Genomic DNA, 19,546 nt, shown 5'->3' on the forward strand with positions numbered 1-19,546 from the left:
AAAAAAAAATACTACAAGGACTTGATTCAAATTTGGTAAAATGATAAGGACTAGCGAATTAGTTTCCCTATATGTAAATAAAGTTTTGATTTTTTTTGAAATTTTACAATAAATCGTTCTGAGACTTTTATATTATATAAATAACTCTAATACTATTAGTTTTGTTCATTATTTATATGTAAATAACTAAAGAGTTCACAGGATTCATCTGCCTATGACTCAAAATTGAGTGAGTTGTGTGTATTAAAAAATATATGTTTAAGAGGGTATAAAATTAATAGTTTGAAATTATTTGCATAAATTTTAAAAGTGTAGGAGGATTTATATTAATACTAAAGGTAAGGATATTATTTGTACATGGTTTTTTAAGTTTAAAGTTAAGGAATTTTATGAAATTTAGCCCCAAAAAATATTCAATTATTCGCAAAGCTATTTTTGATTTTAATTGAGCCCAAAAATCTAAATTTAATATAATAATAACAGATATTAGATATTTTTATTTTGTGTGTGTGTGGTGTGTTGTGTGTGTGTAATTCTTCGTGCCTCTCTTCCTGTCGAATGTAGATTCATTCATATGTTATATATGTATGAGATCTAATCCCCGAGTCTGACCCGTGAGACGCGTGCTTTCTTATCTTTATAATATAAAACCTGGACCACTTTGTTATCTTAATCCTTGGTTTTTCAGAAGACAAGATTTAGCACAATATAATACTCACCATATTCCTCATCATGATCTCTGATCTATATTTATGCATTTAAAAACTGTCGTGATACTATACGGCTAATTTGTTGGTTGTGCTTGTACTTTAATTAAATGATTTCATTTGAAGCCCATCACATTCAACTTCACTTTCTGATACGCGAAAAGGTGCCACTTTTCTCACAAGCTCATTTATGGAATCAAGGAGAGAAATGGAATATCCTTTTGCAATATCTATATTATATATTTGACTATGTATTGAGCATGCCAAACTCCAAACCGAAGCCTATAGTCTCATCTATTTACAGTACTATACCGGATGATCTGTATCTACAACATATGCAATTACAGAGCCTTCTTGGGGAGGACACAAATTATGCATATAATGAAGTTCATTTACTACATCAACTGATTCAGAGTCTTCAATTGAAGAGAAGATAATGCATGTTACAGTTCAGATTTCCTTCAGCTAGCTAGTCTCTGATCGTTTTCCTCACAGCCTTCTATTCCGGGGCTAAAAAAAAAAAAGACGTGCATATTTAAGGCTCTACCTTTTTGCACCACCCAAACTGAGTTGGGGTTAGGATTCCCTTGAGGAACGCTAAAAGATCCAACTTCGTGTAAAGGGGGCTCGATCTCTGCTCTGAGAAGCAAATGCCTAGACAGAATGCGGGTGGAGCCCACCTGCCTTGTATCTATCCATCTATCTATCCATATATATATATATATATATATATCTATATCTTGCCTCATGGAGCATAGAAAACTCAGGTGTATGAAGTTATGTGAGCAAATTGTTCCATCGTTGTTGAAGGGCCTCGTATGCCATAGAACATGGTGTGGCCACCAACTGGGGTCTTCCATCAATGACAGTTTCAGTAGCTAGGCTCAGCCTTTGTAGTGTATTGACGGCCTTGTCAATTGACATTTCAACCTGTCATTGTCAAGTTATTAGTTAATAGTACTTCATACAGTCACCATTGCCACCATCATCGCTGTACTGAGCATTAAGGATAAAATAATCAAGTGTTACCTTTACTTTAAATGCTTCATACATAAACCTCTCACATTTGTCTCGAACACTTTGTCGACAAGTGACCTACATGTAGGAATTTGGTTATCCATAATAGTGCACATCTCCTTTAGTGCTTCAAGAATCTAATGAAGAGAGAGAGAGAAATAGAGCAATGGACCCTGCCGAACATGAGTCTACTAGTTCCCTCTTAGTCTTACCATTGTATGGCCCACTGGATCGGCTTAAAACAAGTGTTTTTACAGATTACAAGATAAAACTTTTTTCACATATTTGCTTCGCACAGCACAAATCACTTCTCCACATCCAATCCCAACGAGCACTAAGGGTCTACTTGGTATGAAGGAAATGGAAGAAAGGGGAACAGAGGGAAATTTAATGAGTTCAATCTACAAAAATGGACAAGTGGGGTTAAAAGCTTTTAATTAATTTCTTTTTCTTTTTTATCTTATATATTCTCTTTATTAAGATTTTATAACCCCATTTCTTTAATTTTTTAAATCAAACTCACTAAAATTTTTCCTTCCATTCATTTTCCACATACCAAACAGACAATAAAGAAGAGTGAGAGAGAATAGTGGGAACAGATCCAACCACTCTGTCTTTCTCCTTAATCAAGCATGCAAAGGCTATAAAGGATCCAGATCCCCTGAACAGGATGCAAATCCATTTTTCCATTCTTTGGACATGCTTTATGTCAAGTGGCTTATCCAGTTCATTCTACTCCAAAATCATGCAAAACAAACTCTGCTAGAAAGTATGGCAACGAGATCATTGTCATGAACATGAGAAACAGGAAGAACAAACCTGACCCTTCTCTGCTTTGAGCAGCATGGCATAAGCCAAAATAGCTTCCTTGTACTGCAATTGTAAGCATCAGCAACTATGAGTTTCTTGATGGGTAAAGATCAGTATGCATCTATAATTTGAGGCTGGAAAGTTAAAAGGGACCAAAATTTTCACTTCAGTCCATAAATTTTCAAGATTTCAGTCAACAAATTCAGTTTCATAACATTAACTCCGTGCAATCAGTCCATAATTGTCAACATTTACCAAAATATACTTGTTTAATGTATCTGATCATGATCAAATTGAAAATTGAACCCCAGCGGATAATATATTTCCCAAAAAAAAAGAGAGAGACTTCCAAATCATGTCTTTCCAAGTTCATAACATAAATTGGTGAGACAGGAACATTAAATGAAGAATTAAGGAAGTTGCTGAGCTTACCAAAAAGGGAAAGAAAAAATTTATATTGCCCTTCTATACTGAAATAATCGCGAGACTAAAACTTATATCACTTACAATTTGTAGTTTTTTATTTCGTTGAACTATCTAACTTCATAAGTTGGAAAGATATATGTAACAAGAACAGGAGAGGAAAGAGCTTCTCACTTGCTGCTGCTCAGAAGCATCTAGAAGAAAATGCACTGAGCCAAAGCCACTTGCTATTGTCTTCTCATAAAGAGTCTTGTTGACCAACAGCTGCAATAACACATTCCTCACAGTACATAAATTTGCATTTACCCAAATTGTGGCATAAATTACTATCATTATCGTCTCTCGCATAGTACACGAGAAATCTAGTGTTAACTCACCTGATACCGATCCCATGTTTGCTTGTAACCTAAGACTACACGAGTCATGTATATTATTAGAGCACTTATAGCAACCACATCAAGAAGTATAGCTGACCTGTCATAACAATTAAAATAACGTTACAGGCACTCATCATTTCCTCAACAGTAATATTTCTTAGGCCCGAGACATTGCCAAGGAAAAATGGTGTTACAAAAATCTCAAAGCAGAGGATAGACCAATTCAAAAATCACTGTTCAATTCAACAGTATGTGCATGTAGATTGTAGAGGTAGACTGTCAAGCTTGACAATATTTTTCTTTACAAATATAGATCATAAAGAGAAGCAAAGAATACACAAGATTCAGGAAGCAATATGCTTTGTGAATAACATATTCCAGATTCTAATACACAAGATTCAGGAAGCAATATGCTTTGTGAATAACATATTCCAGATTCTTAAGGCATGGTCTACCAAGAATCAGAAAACCCAAATTTAAATTAAGTCCAAACCCTGATAAAAATTTGCTGCAACATTTTTCAGAACAGTTAATATGAGAACTAAGATATACATACGGTGAAGACAAGACATCCTCAAATTTATGGTTTATTACGAATGCCAAAAGCCCCAATATTGAAGCAACATCCAAGCGGACCTGTAATGTCGAAGTTGATGTCATCAGACTAAACAATACAGGCTAAAGAAACCTTCACTATAAGCAAACAGCATCATATCATGAAATTCTAAATAAACTAGCAAAAAAGGAAGGCGTGACATGTCTATCAATCTAGTATACTAGTCTCCTCTGAAGGTGATGCCAGTAAATATAGGCTATCTTGCCTATGACAGTTAAAGTGAGAACTATTATTCTTTGTTAGATTAAGGCTAAATAGCTGAGCGCTACTTAATCTCTTGCAAAACTGGCCCTGACTATCGTTGATTAATGCATAGAGAGTAAAAGTAACCTGAGAAATTATCATAAATACAGAAGAAATACGCAGAAATACCACTACACCTGTGGGTTGCAACTTTTCAATAATTTAATGTCAGAAAAATTTAAACTAGTAATGAAAATTTTAGGTGATTAGTTCTTACAGTGTCTATGACGCGGAATGATAGCTTTTTTGTGAGGGAAAATTACCTGCAAACAACATTTAACAACATCTGAGAAGTTGAACAATAATTATATTTATATAGGAAACGCATTGCATCAGAAGCAACATTTTGAAGAACTTCATAACCACAGATTTAAGACTAACAACAAATGAGACAACTGACAGTCTCTGCAGTTGCAGAGGCTTTACCGGTAAATCTGGGATAGGGATCCTTTCATAGATCTTTAGCTGCAGCTCTGGAACTGCAGCTTTATCTTTGGCATCTCTTTCACTGACCTCCTTAGTATAAAGTAAAATTAACTCTTCAAATGCTGGCTCCTATAATGAAAGCATATCAAGGAACAACTAATTAGATAGTTAAAACCATACAACAAAACATCACTTCCAGTAAAGAACTCCATTTCTTATTTACTATCAGAAGTCACAACTAGGGAACCTAATTTTATTAGCGTTTCTCTTAATGGAAACAGCCAAAAACATAATAATTGGCAAAAAGAAATTTGCAAAAAGCAAAAAGAGGGAAATGGCGTAATTTATGTCACTCAAAGGAAGTTGGATGGTGGAATAATAAGACTGCACCATACTCTATCCAATTCGTTAGGAATTACATTTTGGCATCCCAATTAAAAGAAAACTGAAGATAAGAAGGTACACTTAAAATCAGTCCCAAAATAGAAGAAAAGAACTGTAATATTAATCAGAAGAATTATGACACTGCCCACCTAAAAAAAGAACTAAACTACACATTTAGGTCATAAATACAAGAAATCTCAATAACTCATGCACAAAAGTAATGCAGGATCAGTTCCCTGAAATACATTTGATATATAAATATGAATAAATTACATTCCTCTCCCTTTAGAGTTACTAAATTAAAAAATCATCCTTTTTCTTATGAAATTACACACAAACCACTTATATTTATTTTTTCTAGATGTAAGGGGTTTGTGTATATTATAGCACTGATTTTTTCTCCAACCCTTTAATTTGTGCTAAACGTTATAAATCTAATTTATTCTAATTATATATTTCCAAAATTAACTATTTTTTTGTGTCATTATTAAATGTTCACCGAATCAAAACATATTTAATACTAGGTATACTAAAACATGATATATATATATATAAAAACAGCATTTTGATCAAAATAGATGTAATTGTGGTTTATGTTTTATTTAAGGAAGTGAATGTAATGCACCTTTTGATTTCAAGAGAGAAAGGAACACAGATTTTCCAAACAAAGGGGGAAAGTCATGCAATTTAAAGATCTTACTAAAGAGGGAACTCCAATTTACTTAATATATATTTATACAGCATCAAAAATTGCAAAAATGTGCGTGGTGACAAATGACAAATACCTGGAGAACTGACTGTGAGAAAAGTATGGAAATAGAAGTTTTCAACATCTTCCAGGGATTGTTTCCACAGTATTTCCTTGTTGCAGGCCTCCATATATCACTTAGTGATATCCTTGACAAGAAAGTAGGCCTGGATGGACAATTCTATCGCTCGGTCATCTCACAAGGTGATGTTTCAATTAACTTACACCTAAAACTCGCAAATTAAAAAATTTACTAAGCACATAATCTAACTTGCCATGAAAAACTCTATATGACATCAAGACAGTTGTATGTTATTCCGCAGATATTTTATCTTTCCATTTACATCAGATCTATTATACTGCTTCAGTTTTATGTGCAATCCACACCAATTATGGTCCCTAATTGACAAAACAAAGCTAAAAAAAATGATAAAAACTAAATCCGCTTAATCTTTTAAAATTTTGTGATTCACAAATCTGTACAATCCAGCTGTCCTCTGCTGAGCTAGTGGGGATTTGAGCACAAACATCTAGGAGTCAGCCTCCGATGTTGATCGAGGTTGAAAGCATCACCATTCAAATAGAGTTTATGTCAACCTAGAAGCTGTGAGGTAAATATCATGTCATCAAAGAAGCTGTCTGCGTTTGACGTGGATCAAATTCTTGGCACTCATGTCAATGCTCCAACAGTATGAATGGAATTTTTATGAACAAAAACTATCAAATTTAAACATTTGATGTTTGTTGAATACTTCTTAAATGTTTTAAGACATACTGGGCATATTTGGCACTTCTTAGTGTTTTCATACCAATATATCAATACTTACATAGTTTGTATATATCTAAACTAAATGTCCGAGCTGCATCCAATCCTCATATGTCATTCTGTCTCTGCTTCATTTCATCTATCTTGTATGTATGCTTAATAGCCTAAAATTATCACAGCATCTAGCAGAAATGAAACATGCATGTTTCACGGAGAAATAAAAGGATTGAGATAATGTGTGAATAAGAAAAGCATCTAGAAGAGCTAAATAAGTAAAAATTTTATGAAGAGCAAACAAACCTCAAGTAAGGTTCAAGAGAATTGGCATCATTGTCAACCTCGAAAGTTGTTTCAGGTGTTGGGGCGATAAGTCCAATCCAAGAAAGCAACCTCCTCAAGAGCTTTTCACGGGGACCAACTGCCGACAAAATCCCTTCATATCGAGCTACCGCCTTCTGTGCTGCCAGCTCAATGGGGAGTTCTCCATTATTAAACTCGTTTAACCATTGTTGCTCATCTGAAGCGCTGCCATTATAAAGTAACGACTTCTGAAATGCTGACACTTCATTTAGCCAAAGCTTCAATCTTTCTGTCCACTTCTGTACTTCTGGTTTCTGACTTGCATTTTTGTAAAGCTGCATAAGAAGAGTACAAAACATGTTACAAATGACATTTAAGGAAATTAAACTTGACAAAACTTTCACATGTGTCAAAGGGAATTTATTATTTTCTATATTTGACAAGCTAGACTAGACGAATATATTTTTCTGTTGGCCAAAAGAGGGAAAAAGAATATCATTTGTCAGCAAAATGAGTGGAGACGTCCTCTTTCCATGCTTGAAAAATGACATCTGAATAAATATCTACATATGTCAGTGGTGGAAAAGCTAAATGATGGAACTGCCACAAAACAATGACCTCACTTATCCAAGTGCCAAGTCTCCCTAAAGGTTTTGATACAACAAAGAAGATTCTTCGCAGAAGTTTAGACTGAAGATAATCCAGTTTTTCAACAATTAATGGGCCCTTCTGCTTCTCAGTTGCATATCCCCGCCTGCAATAGAAAACGGTGATATGTTATTCTTGCATAAACAGAAGGAATACGCTAAATTTTGCGAATTATTTTTATCTCAAACATTACTTGAATACAGAAACTTTATTTTACCAGGATATAGATATTAAAATTCATATTGATTACATCCATACTGATTAAATCCACTCCCACCTAAAAAGAACAGATTATAGAATGGTTCTTCATTTAAAGCAAAAATGATATATCTATTTATATATGGTATCGTGGATTGAAGATCAATCTCTTGAGATTTTAAAATTCAATATGAAATAGAAACATCCACATATTCACGGAACTACCTAAATATTATGGCATTTGACTCGTATGCTTTGTTCCAATCAATGTATATTGGCAAATTAAGAAGATAGTCTGTGTTCAAAGCAGATGTTAACATCAGATCCCTAGCTGATAGTTCTTCAAATTGAGCATCCGAAAGAAGTTGCATGAAAGCACGCTGGAATCGAGAAGCAACAGTAATTCTGCAAACAAAGAAAACAAAACTGCAAATAAAAATTGAAGAGAAGACAAGAATAGCAGTAAAATGGATTTCCCCTTTTCTTTTAAACACAAATTAGTATCCTGATATAACAATTTATGCTGCAACAGCGTTCGTCTCATGAACCCAGGGCATTACCTCCTTGTATTGATTCATTCTGAAAAACAAGATCAACATCTATTTCTAGCAAGTTCATTTTCTTCCTTTAAGCAATGATTTTGTTAATTGGGCTTTCCTATTCAATGTAGTTGCTTTCCAGAGGGAAGGATCAAGAAAAGATCTAACAGCGCCTGATTGAAAACTAGAAGTACCCAATTTAAAAATCAAAAATTGAAAGATGGAAATGAAATTTTGGGGATCTAGAAGAACCGTAGAACAAAGACAGCTGATCCTTCCAAGATTTTGCGAAAGTTCAACAGCACACCACTGAAGTCCTAATATAATCTTTTCTCCCAAATGACATGTTTCCAACAATGCTATTGAACAGAAAACTAAAGGATCATATATGATTTCAAATTTTGTTAAAAGCAATTCTTGCACCATATTAGGAGAATTATCAAACTCTTAGAGGAGTACCTGGACCCTGTATTAGAATCCTTCTTGCTATTTTTCTCCAGAGAACGTAAAAGACTTCTCAGGTCTAGACCATTGTTGAAAAAAGGCATTTGCCATTCAGCTTCATCAACCATATCCTGATAGGCCTCACTGTCCTCAATTCCAAGGATTCTCCCACCGTTAATTCCATCAGACTCATAACCATTCTCCACGTCTTCCATTTCTGAATCAGCTGAACTGGGTGGACTGAAGCACTCGGTTTCCGCTGAATTGCTGACCTGATAATCAGAACGCATCTCTTCTAAAATCCTTTTGTGCTCAGCGTGAAGTATAGAGTCTAAGCATCTGCAGTTATGCCAAAGAGCAAAGAGGCACGTAATGAGAAAATGGGGACCAAGCAGATCACATATATATTAGCAAAAAGATATTGATTGCAGAGTTCAGTTACCTATCTCACTCCACCTCAGAGAATCATATGGGAGGAGCAAAACATCAACATATAATATAACATCAAATGTATAGAAAGCCAACTATAAACAATGTTCACATGAGGCATAGGAGAAGTAATTGCTTTTCTATTTGACCCAAACATGCAAGAAGTCTCCAAGTTAGTTAACTTATAGTTGTTTAGATATTCTATAAAGGCTATTTATTTTATCACCATTCAATCATAGACATGACATGCCTAAAGGCATCTAGAAGTCGCACCAGCGTGTACATGACATGCCCGCGCGTGCGTGCGTGCGTGTGTAAATATATATAATGATGACGAGAGGAAAAAGAGGGGGAGAGGGCAGTGGAAAATAATAGCATAATGGTTCCGACATGAAGGGATAATCTTACGAGGCAAGGCGGCGAAAGTGATGAATATCATCTTGGTCGTCAGATTTAAACATCATAGAAATGATAGCATCTAAAAGGTCTGACTTGGAAACAGGTATATATTTCGGCCTGGGCACTTGTAATTTAGAGATCCCCAATTCCTCATCCTCATCCTCATCCTCATCGTGGTGTTGTGTGTGTTTGCCTTTCTGGTTCTGGTTCTTGCCCTGCTTGACCTGTGTCTCCGTCACCTGTTGAGTAGAGAAGTTTTTGGGCTCTAAGGGGAGTACGGACATGTCCCTGAGGCCAGTGGCTGAACAAGAAGGAACCCTGGAGATGCTCATAGAAGTAGTAACACGGAAGTGAAACAATGCCTGTGATTGCGGAATCGGAAGAGCGTTGCCTACAGTACTCGTAAGACCTTGCCAACATACTGACATGTTCTGAAGACCTTGAACCAAAAAGAAGAAGAAGAAGAAGAATGGTGCTGAAACTGGTAAAGAGTTGAACCAGATCAGATGCCTCTCCGCCCTAGAATCCCCAGATTAACGGCACGAATAATGTACAATTGGATAAGGAAAATTGAAGTTGAAATCTCCACAAATGGTCGGTTGGTTTCCTTGTTACAGATAATCCCTCCTTTTCATGTACTGGTTTCCATCGATCGAGCCGATGATTTTTGGACGGTCGTCAAAATTATGAAAAACCATGTGGCTGGCTTTTTAATATTTCTGGTTTCGCTGATCAAGGATAATCCAAAACTTACTATGATCACATCTTTACCTACGCTTTCACATTTTAGTTAGTCCGGAAACGTAAAAATATGCAAGAAAGTCAATTATTTGGAATTCGTTACCCTTCGAAACAGAGAAATTATTATCCCTCTCCGTTTGTCCTGGCTAGATCCGAAGACGGAAAAAATTAATTAGAAAAACATGCAGTAATTTGCAAATTCTTCTCCCAGGAATTTACCCGTTTTTAATGAGATCGTGAATTCGCGATTCGTGGGCTTGTTCGCGCCACAAGGTTCACAAAAAGTTTCTTTTTTTCTTTTTTTTCTTTTTTTCCGAAGACAAAGTTTAAATTTTTCTGATGTAACCTAATTCCCCCTCCCCCGTCGTGTTGCTGTTATCTATCGTCGTTTTTGCTCTTTCTTTGTTTGTTCTCAGGCCCTCGGCATCGCAGGTCTCTAACCCCCATCCAAAATTTTGGAGATTTCATTTCTGTGTTCCCTCATGAATCTACCTCATTTACGAACATCTATCTCTCTAAATCCTGTGAATCATCACAATCGGTTATTCTCGCCGGTGACATGCTATTTCCGACGCCAAACACCTCCGAAGCAACCAATGTCGCCGCAAATAATCCCAGCAAGAGACAGAGTCATAGATTTTGGAAAATACAAAGGCAAGATGCTAGGAAGCCTCCCGTCCAGCTACCTCAAATGGGTCTCGAAGAATTTGCGCGCACGCGACTTCGAGGAGTGGGCAAAGTTAGCAGACCAAGTTCTGCAAGACCCAACTTACAAAGACCGAATCGAGTGGGAGTTCGCAGAGAATGTGTTGAACGGTAATCGATCCAGGGCCGTGTCTTCTCCGAGAGCCGGTGACATCAGTCCTGTTTCCGAACTGTTAGAGATAAGCGAGAGGTTCGGTTGGGACAACAATGACAAGGCCGGTTGGGGCAAAATCAACTTCGAGCTTCTTGGAACGTCCAAGGGTGGTAGAATTCCGAGAATAGAGAGAAAGGAAGAGGGAGGCGATGAGACGATGATGAAACAGAGAGAGCGAAGGTTGGAGGTTCAATCGGAAGTCGCAGAGAGGAGGAAGGAGAGAAGAGAGAGGCAGAAGAAGAAGACGAAGACAAGGGAGGAGGGTCGAATTCCGAGAGTGTGGCAGGAAACTGAGAGAAGTAACACGGCAATGAAGGAAGAGAAGAGAGCTAGCTTTGTAAATGGAATCGACGGTGATAGTGACGGCGACGGCGTAATATATCGGTCCCAGATAGAGACGGAGCGCAACGGCAATCCTTTCCCTGGACGAGAAGCCCTTCTGAGGAAGGTGGCAAACGGCCGACGATTTACTCCCTAACTCGCGAAGTCGTAAATTCGTAATTTTCCGGTTAGCTTTAGTGGCCTGTAGGGCATGTGCGGTAAAAGGAACTGGTTAGCATGAAAAGTGCAAGGAAACAGAAAGGAATGAAACAGAAAATTTCTTAGTGGTACATGTGTGGGAAGTGCTGAATATGAATGATGAAAATTTTTTTGTTTAATTAGATAAAAATGAGTTGAAAAAGTCGTGTAATTTTATTATGTTACCGTTAATGAAGAAATACAATATTATTAAATAAAAAATACTTTTTAACTTTTAATAATATTATTAAAAATTTGGGTCAATTTGGATTTTCATATTAAAAAATTATCACATTCACTCCATTGAAATTGGGAAAACTAATTTAGAGATCCTTATAGTTTACTTCACTTTTGAATTAGGTCTCTAGGCTTTTTTTCCTTTTTATAGAGTTTTTTAATTTTACATTATTAGATCCGTTAGTCTCTCAAATTAAAAACTGTTAAATAAACATTGACAGTGTCACTGTTACCATTAAATAATTTTATTATATGTTTTTTTTAATTTCCCCATGGTAAATTTTTCAGATTCACTCTGAACTCAAGTAAGGTGCTATAGTGTATGCTCCGCTCCCTAGGCAATCTCTGCCATTTCATCTCCCCCGGTCATCTACAATATCGCATTCGTACTGCCTCCTTTTGATAAAACAATATGATCGCCATTTACTTCCTCCATATAGCTACCTTACCTTTTGATCATGATCTCGTCGTCGAAGAAATGGACTTTCTGGCAAATTATTTTCCTCTCTCGAGCTAACCTTCCTCCAGTTTCTTCTGAAAGCCTTGAGCTCAAAGCCATTTTCTTCTTCTCTCACCTACTCTACAGGGTATTCCATGCTTATTCTATGCTTGCAGGAAAGCAAAGATTTCTCGCTCCTGCCCAAATTCCAATGAAGTTTTCCATCTCGCTTTGGTGATGAGTTGCGATTTCAAACGGTGAAAATTTTGCTTGATTCTTTGACTTTGTTTATGTATTTTCTGCAGCTAACAGGAATGGTAGTGGTGACTGTAGTTTTCTTGTTTTAGTAGCCTCCTTGAGTTTTCTGGAAAAGAAAAGAATTTTATCAGTTTGATTTACGCTATGTGAATTTGGGTTCCACTTGTAATTGTGACATGCCCTTTTTTTTCCCCACGATAAATTCATATTCATTTAAGTTCTGAAAATGGAGTAAAACTGCACAAATTTAGTACTTCTCTCAGCCACACCTTCGATTAAGATCAACCCATTAATCTAGATTTCTTGAAAGCTCAGGAAAGCGGTGGTTTGAAATCATTCAGCAAAGCTAGTGTTGAAGTTGTGGTTGAGAAGGTTGTTCATCTTTGACAAGCAATCTCCAAGTGTGTTGAGGAATCTCTGACTGGAGAAACTCGTCGCCACCAATGAATACTTGTCAAACAAAGATGGAGGATGATCGGAGTTCGAGCTAAGTTCACTTTGCTTGCCGAAAATGGTGCAGAATTTCAATGAGACAAACGAGAAGTAGCCGCCGGTGGATAGATGCAGCCATAATCACTGTAATTGCTTCAATAGCAGAACAAAGGAGGAATGAACGAAGATATTGAGCAATGAACAAAGAATGAACAACGAATTAGGGAGGAGAGTTTTGTTCTGAAACTTTTTGGGGTTACAGGGAAGGAGATAGGTAATGACAGTTTTAACGCCGTTAGTGTTTACTTACGGCAGGGTCTAACAAATCTAACTATGTAAAATTAAAGGATCCAATAAAAAAGAAAAAATATATAGGGACTTGATTCAAAACTAAGACAAACTATAAGGACTTTCAAATTAGTTTTCCCGTTGAAATTTTACTCTTTTTTTTTTGGCTCTTTGATACTTTAGGGAGCCACGTTCCTATGACGATTTGTTGCCTTCGAATAATTTTGAGATAATATCAAATTCAACGCAGTCTATCGAGAGTGATGAGTGAGAAACGTAGTGAGAGAAACAATATGCAACCAAGTGATTCCTTCGAGCATGGCGAGCAACCAATGGACAATTTTGAATCAACTAAGGAGGAGGATGAGATTAAGGGACGCAATATTAAGAAAATGGAGGGAGATAAAATAAATGTTGATACGAATGGAGAGAAATCGGAAGTGAGGATGCCACGGCCTTCGCAGAACCAGGAAAACAGAGCATCTCTTAGTGGTGATAGTGGGGCACAGGGGTCGAAACCAGAGATCAAAAATAGTGAAAAATCCCAAATTTCTTACAAAGCTAAACTAATAGGGAAGGAAGAAACCCCAATACAAGTACAGGATTTGAATAAGCTCATGAATGATTGGTTGAAGGAAGAAGAAGAAGCAGCTCCTAACTTATCTGAAGAGCAGAAAAAACTATACGATAGTCTCCCAAGACTTAATATCAGTGATGAACAATGGAAAGAACTATGCCTACCTTGCATAGACTCTGTTATCATCACTCTGTTAGAAAGGAGAATGAGTCTGGAGATGATGAAAAACAGAGTGGGATGGATGCTAAAAATTCAAACTTTGAGCTCATTAACTTACCGAATGGGTACTTTATCTTCCGTTCTGAGGACAAATATCCGTGCAACTGTTTGCTTTTTGAAGGCCCCTGAGTAATTCAAGGTCATTACTTAGCAGCTCAGCAATGGAACCCAAACTTCAACCCGTATTGTAGCAAAGTAAGAAAAGTAGCAATATGGATTCGAATACCAACTTTACCTATCCATGTGTATGCAGAAGATTGTATTTGGGAACTGGGGAACATGATAGGAAAAGCTCTTAAGGTTGATATGAACACCTTAGCCCACTGTCAGAATCGAAAGAATATTGTTGAAAGGGGAAAATACGCTAGAGTTAGTGTGGAAATCGACCTAAACAAGAAACTACATCACGTTTTGTCTTGAGGAGAATGATTTACAATGTAGGGTATGAAGGTTTGGATCTTATTTGCTTCAAGTGTGGATGCTATGGGCATAACCAGGAAAAATGCTCTGCCAACGCTCTCATTGCCGAGCAAAGCCAACCACAAACCATAATGAATATGCCAACCATGAGCAGTGCACCGGAAAATGATAATTAGAGGGGATCTTAACCGGAGAAGAAGCCCTTGTTTAGCAAACCAGGTATTAACCTGGAGGAGGAATATGGTGATTGGATAAAAGCAAAAAGGACCTTCAGACAAAGATAAGTGAGAGGCGAAACAGATAGTAGGGATCAGATGAGGTACGGAAGTGGAAAAAAGATAGTAGGAAAAGAGGAGAAAGGTACATCTTCTAGCCGATATGGAGTGCTCCATGAGTCCTCCAAGGATGACCCTCATGCTGAGGCAAACCAAACTAGTAACAGAAAGGATAAGGCGAAAGTTTTGCAGAAGAAAGTTGTGCCATCTGATCCTAAGAAGAAAGAAGTGTCTGTGGAAGGTAGTAAGAAAGGGAAGGAAAATAGGGTCTTTGTGTTTAAAAGATAGGGGAAAACGACGGCAGTAAGGGAAAAAAACAAAGTGAATTTAGTTAAAAGTAAATCATTTGAACAAGGTGGACTTAATAGCTTAAATGGCCAGACAAATGAAGTAAGCCCAATTGAAGGAAAAAAGGAGGGAGTCAAGAGAAGGGCACTGGTGGGCTAAAAAAGACACCAAAATTCCAGACCCAAAATTATTTCCCCAATAATGAAAAAGAAACAGCATGCACGAGCCCATCAGCTAGTGTTTGGGTCACTATCTACCAAAGTGCAAATGGACTTAAATGCACAATTTGAGGAGAACACACAGCAAAATGGAGAGTCTGCAAAGATGTTACAGAATGCGGCATAAAGTAGAGTTGAGAGTGGGTGCCATACAACTGATCAAAGACAAAAGGAGTTAGAGAATGAATTGGTTTCAACTCCAAGAAGACCCCAGACCCACTAGAATTATTACAAAAGGCGTCCTGGGAAAATGAAGAAAATGAGAATAATGATTTGTGGTTTGAAACTAGAGATAATAGGGCAGAGGAATTGGTGGGGCATGAAAATACCATGGAGTAGGAAACCCATTGAGATGCGGCACTGCTCTCTCTATCTTAATTCCTTTTATTATGAATATCATTTCCTGGAACTGCAGAGGCACTGCCTCTAAAACTTTCCCTGAAAGGATCATAGATTTAAATAGAGGAAAAGATATCGATGACAAACTCAATTATTTTTATATATTTTGATATCTTTTATATGGGTTTTGTCAACTTAATTAGTCCTTTTTGACTTTAATTGATTGTTAATAGATTTAATATGTTTTATTTTGAATTATTATTTTATAGGGGCAAAATTGTCATATTTTGGTTTAATTGTGACTAATTGATTTTTGAGGACAATTAATGCTACCTTATCTTTGAATTTTGTTTGCAGGTTTTTTAGAAGATTTAAAAATAAAAATGAAAAAGAAAAAAAGAAAAAGAAAAAAATATAATGAAAAAAATAATTAAAAAAAAAGGGGAGCAAAACGTTGCGTTTTGCCCCCCAACCTAATATACTATTATTCATCTTCTTCATCCGCGGGGAGACCGAACGAGCTGATACACGCAAGCGGCGCTAGAAAAACAAAGCAACACGCACACACGCAGAAGCGGAGAACAGAGCTGGAGGCGGCGAGAGAAGAGAGAGGTCCTTCCATCGGTCCAGTCCATCATCACCTTCCTCTATTTTCTCCAATCAACAGTGAGAAGAACGGAGGACGAAGCACACAAGCGGAACGCGAGCTGGGCGGCGACTGAGAGAGGGAGAAAACAGAGTGACGGTAGACGCAGACCAGGGGAGCTGACGGTTTTCTCCACTCTTCCTTCGATATCCTCCATGGAAGCTTGCAATTGAGAATTGCTGGTGGCAGCGAATTTGATGGCAAACCGTGGCTAATTTATGATTCTCCAATTCAACAATAATGGCAGGAGCTTGGATCTTTAAGAGGGAGTTCTAGTTGTTTTAATTTCTTACTCAATAATTGTTTAACAATTCTTAGGTCTTAGGATATTTTTTTGATTGTTGGGATAATTATATTGCTTAATCTGATTATATTTTGAGATTATTGTGACTGAATTATAGCTTAGTATTTAACATTGGGCTGTTTATAGTTTTGATCTCAATTATAACGTTGTGGTTATGACATTTGTATTAATTTTGGAATTAATATATTGTGATTTTCTAAGGTGGCTTAAAATTTTGGATCATATTGTCTCTTGCTAGCTTTAGTTCTATTATTTTGTATTTAAGAGTTCTAATTAAGCATTGGTTTTTAGCATCCTTAATCCCATTTTACTATTCTGGTTGCAATTAGTAAGTTGGAATTTTAGGAAAAATATTTTGTGGCAACTCAAGGTGGCTTGGTTGTTGGATCAAAAAGCTTAATTATAATTCTTAATTCATAGTTTTTAACTCCCACATATTTTAGAGTGATGATTGCCTGCGTTGTTGAATTGGAGGATTGATTATTATCAGTGTTATTTGTGTGTCTCATTTTCATTTCTTTAATTTTCATTCATTTTAATCATTTTTATAAAAATAACAAAAAAAAAAGTATTTTAATTTCAATTTAACTCAAGGTGTTTACTTAGCAATTATCAAATCAAAAATCCTTTTTTATAGTTTAGGTTACTTGCATTTATTTACTAGGATTTAATTTTATTTTCGGCTCCTCAAAGTGAATACGACCCGGATTATGCACTATATTGCATTGGAGTAACCCCAAAGCGACAAATTAAGGACAAGTTAACTTCAATCGATATTTTAGTCTTGTGTGAAACTCGTGTGTGTAGAAATAAAGTTGACAGAATCATCTGCAAACTCGGTTTTAATAAATGGATTGGGCTTGAGTGCACAAGTTATGCAGGAGGGATATGGCTACTTTGGAATGAGGAAATCTGCTCTATAATGTACCTATCCTCTACTACTCAATTGCTGCATGTTATGGTGAACTCATTGAGGAGTAATCAGTCTTTCTGTCTTACCTGTGTTTATGGTGAACCTAATTATTTGCTGCGTAAGACCTTATGGAATGATTTGGTTTAGTTAAATAATAGCATTTGTGAAGCTTGGGTTGTGCTGGGAGATTTTAATGCTTACTTGTCAATGAATGATAAATGTGGAGGCTCTGCACCGAATGGTCACTCCATGAGATAGTTCAATGAATGTGTTGAGAAAACAAATTTGATTGAGGTAGACTATGTGGGAGACAGATTTACTTGGGAGAAAAAATTATTAAAGGAAAGAATTGATTGGGCGTTTGCTAAATCTTCCTGGATTAATTTATTTCCCTTTACTAAGATCCACCACTTTAGCAAATTTGGCTCTAATCATCAGCCTTTATTTCTTAAGAGCAACCCACATATTCAGCCCAAGAAAGTTAAATCTCCTTTTAGGTGCCAAGCTGCTTGGGTTCTTGAGGAAGATTTTATTGATGTGGTAAAGAAAACTGAGAACTGTGGAAAATGGGAGGATAACATTAGTAATTTCACAAGGGAGGCAGAAGAGTGGAATAAGATGAAAGTTGGTAGCATCCCTCAAAAGAAGAATCAAATCATGAGAAGAATTGAAGGAGTGGAAAGAGCAAGAAGCCGAACGGACAATCAATATTTAGCCAAAACTAAGAATGACTTATGGAAGGAGTATAACAAAGTCTTAGCACAAGAAGAATTGATTTGGCACCAAAAATCTAGATGCAATTGGTTGAAATGGGGGGATAAAAATAGTAAATTTTTTCATACCTCAACAATCATAAGAAGAAAGAGGAACAGGATTGAGAGTTTGAAAAACTCACAGGGAGTTTGGATTACAGACCAACATGCCCTCAAGGATATGGCACTAGATTACTACAAAAGGTTGTTTAGTAAAGACCCAATTTGTCAGCTATGACTTCAGACAACCAAATGCTTCCCAAGCATGAATGAGGAAGATCAAGGAGTCTTATACGCAAATTTGGATGATGAGGAGATAAAACAAACAATTTTTGATCTGGGTGCTTTTAAAGCCCCAGGCCTAGATGGTATTTGAGCTTTCTTCTACCAGGAGTATTGGAATATTATAGGAGTTAATATTTGCTAATTGGTGAAGGAAATCTTTAGGGAACCAAGGAGAATTGAGGCTATCAACAAAACCAATCTGGTGTTGATTCCTAAATCGGAAAGACTAGAGACTATTAAAGATTTTAGACTGATTTCCCTGTGCAATGTTAGCCACAAGATTGTGACAAAGTTAATCAGCAGCAAACTCAAGGGAATCATGAGTAAAATGGTGGGGAGCCATCAATGCAGTTTTATTACAGGGAGGCAGAGTAGTGACAATATAATAATTGCCCAAGAAGTCATTCACTCTATGAAATCTAAGAGGAGTGGTAGAGGTTTGGTTGGCAGTGAAAATGGATCTGGAAAAAGCTTACGACCACCTTGAGTGGACTTTCATTCATGACACGTTAAAAGAGGTGGAATTGAAGAAGACTTGTGTAATTTAATCATGACTTGCATCTCATCTCCTTCTTTCAAAGTTTTGTGGAATGGGGAAGCTTCTGATAATTTTACTTCTTCTCGAGGAGTCTGGCAAGGCGACCCAATATCCCCATACATCTTTGTAAGGACCCTTAACCTCAAAACATTTTAACCCGTCATAAAACCACTACTATGCTAGAAAAGGAAAGTTGTTAAAATGAGCTACCATAGTAGAAGGAAAATTTCATATTTTTAGAAATTGGCTTTCAAACTCGAGTCAACCCGTAATCCGTTGCATGCAACTAGAATCATTCATTTACATCTACTGGGCCTCCGAGCCTCCGACCCGGGTAACAAAACACATCACATCAGCCCATCTAAAAGATTCCCAACAAAATAATCCAGAGTTTCATAAGACACTAACAATGGCCTCCGGCCAACCAAAATAAGGAGACACATTCTCTCCAGTTTATAATAAGATCAACAATCAAAATATCACAAAAGACCCTAACTGTGGCAATATACAACTGATCATACATAA

At 36.7% G+C, this 19,546-nt stretch overlaps 1 protein-coding gene and 1 pseudogene across 1 annotated transcript; one reads left to right on the plus strand and one right to left on the minus strand.

The window, feature by feature from the left end:
• Window positions 1–1,372: 1,372 nt before the first annotated feature.
• LOC114729259 (uncharacterized) lies at window positions 1,373–10,450 on the minus strand (annotated as a pseudogene).
• A 138-nt stretch (window positions 10,451–10,588) lies between these two features.
• On the plus strand, window positions 10,589–11,701 carry LOC114729260 (uncharacterized). The gene has a single exon (XM_028916248.1). The coding sequence runs from the start codon at window positions 10,698–10,700 to the stop codon at window positions 11,550–11,552; it is 855 nt and encodes a 284-aa protein (XP_028772081.1). The 5' UTR covers window positions 10,589–10,697; the 3' UTR covers window positions 11,553–11,701.
• Window positions 11,702–19,546: the final 7,845 nt, after the last annotated feature.

The sequence above is a fragment of the Neltuma alba genome, unplaced genomic scaffold, assembly GCF_004799145.2.
Source record: "Neltuma alba isolate B1F8T4 unplaced genomic scaffold, ASM479914v2 tig00012617_pilon, whole genome shotgun sequence".
Classification (NCBI taxonomy): Eukaryota; Viridiplantae; Streptophyta; class Magnoliopsida; order Fabales; family Fabaceae; genus Neltuma; species Neltuma alba.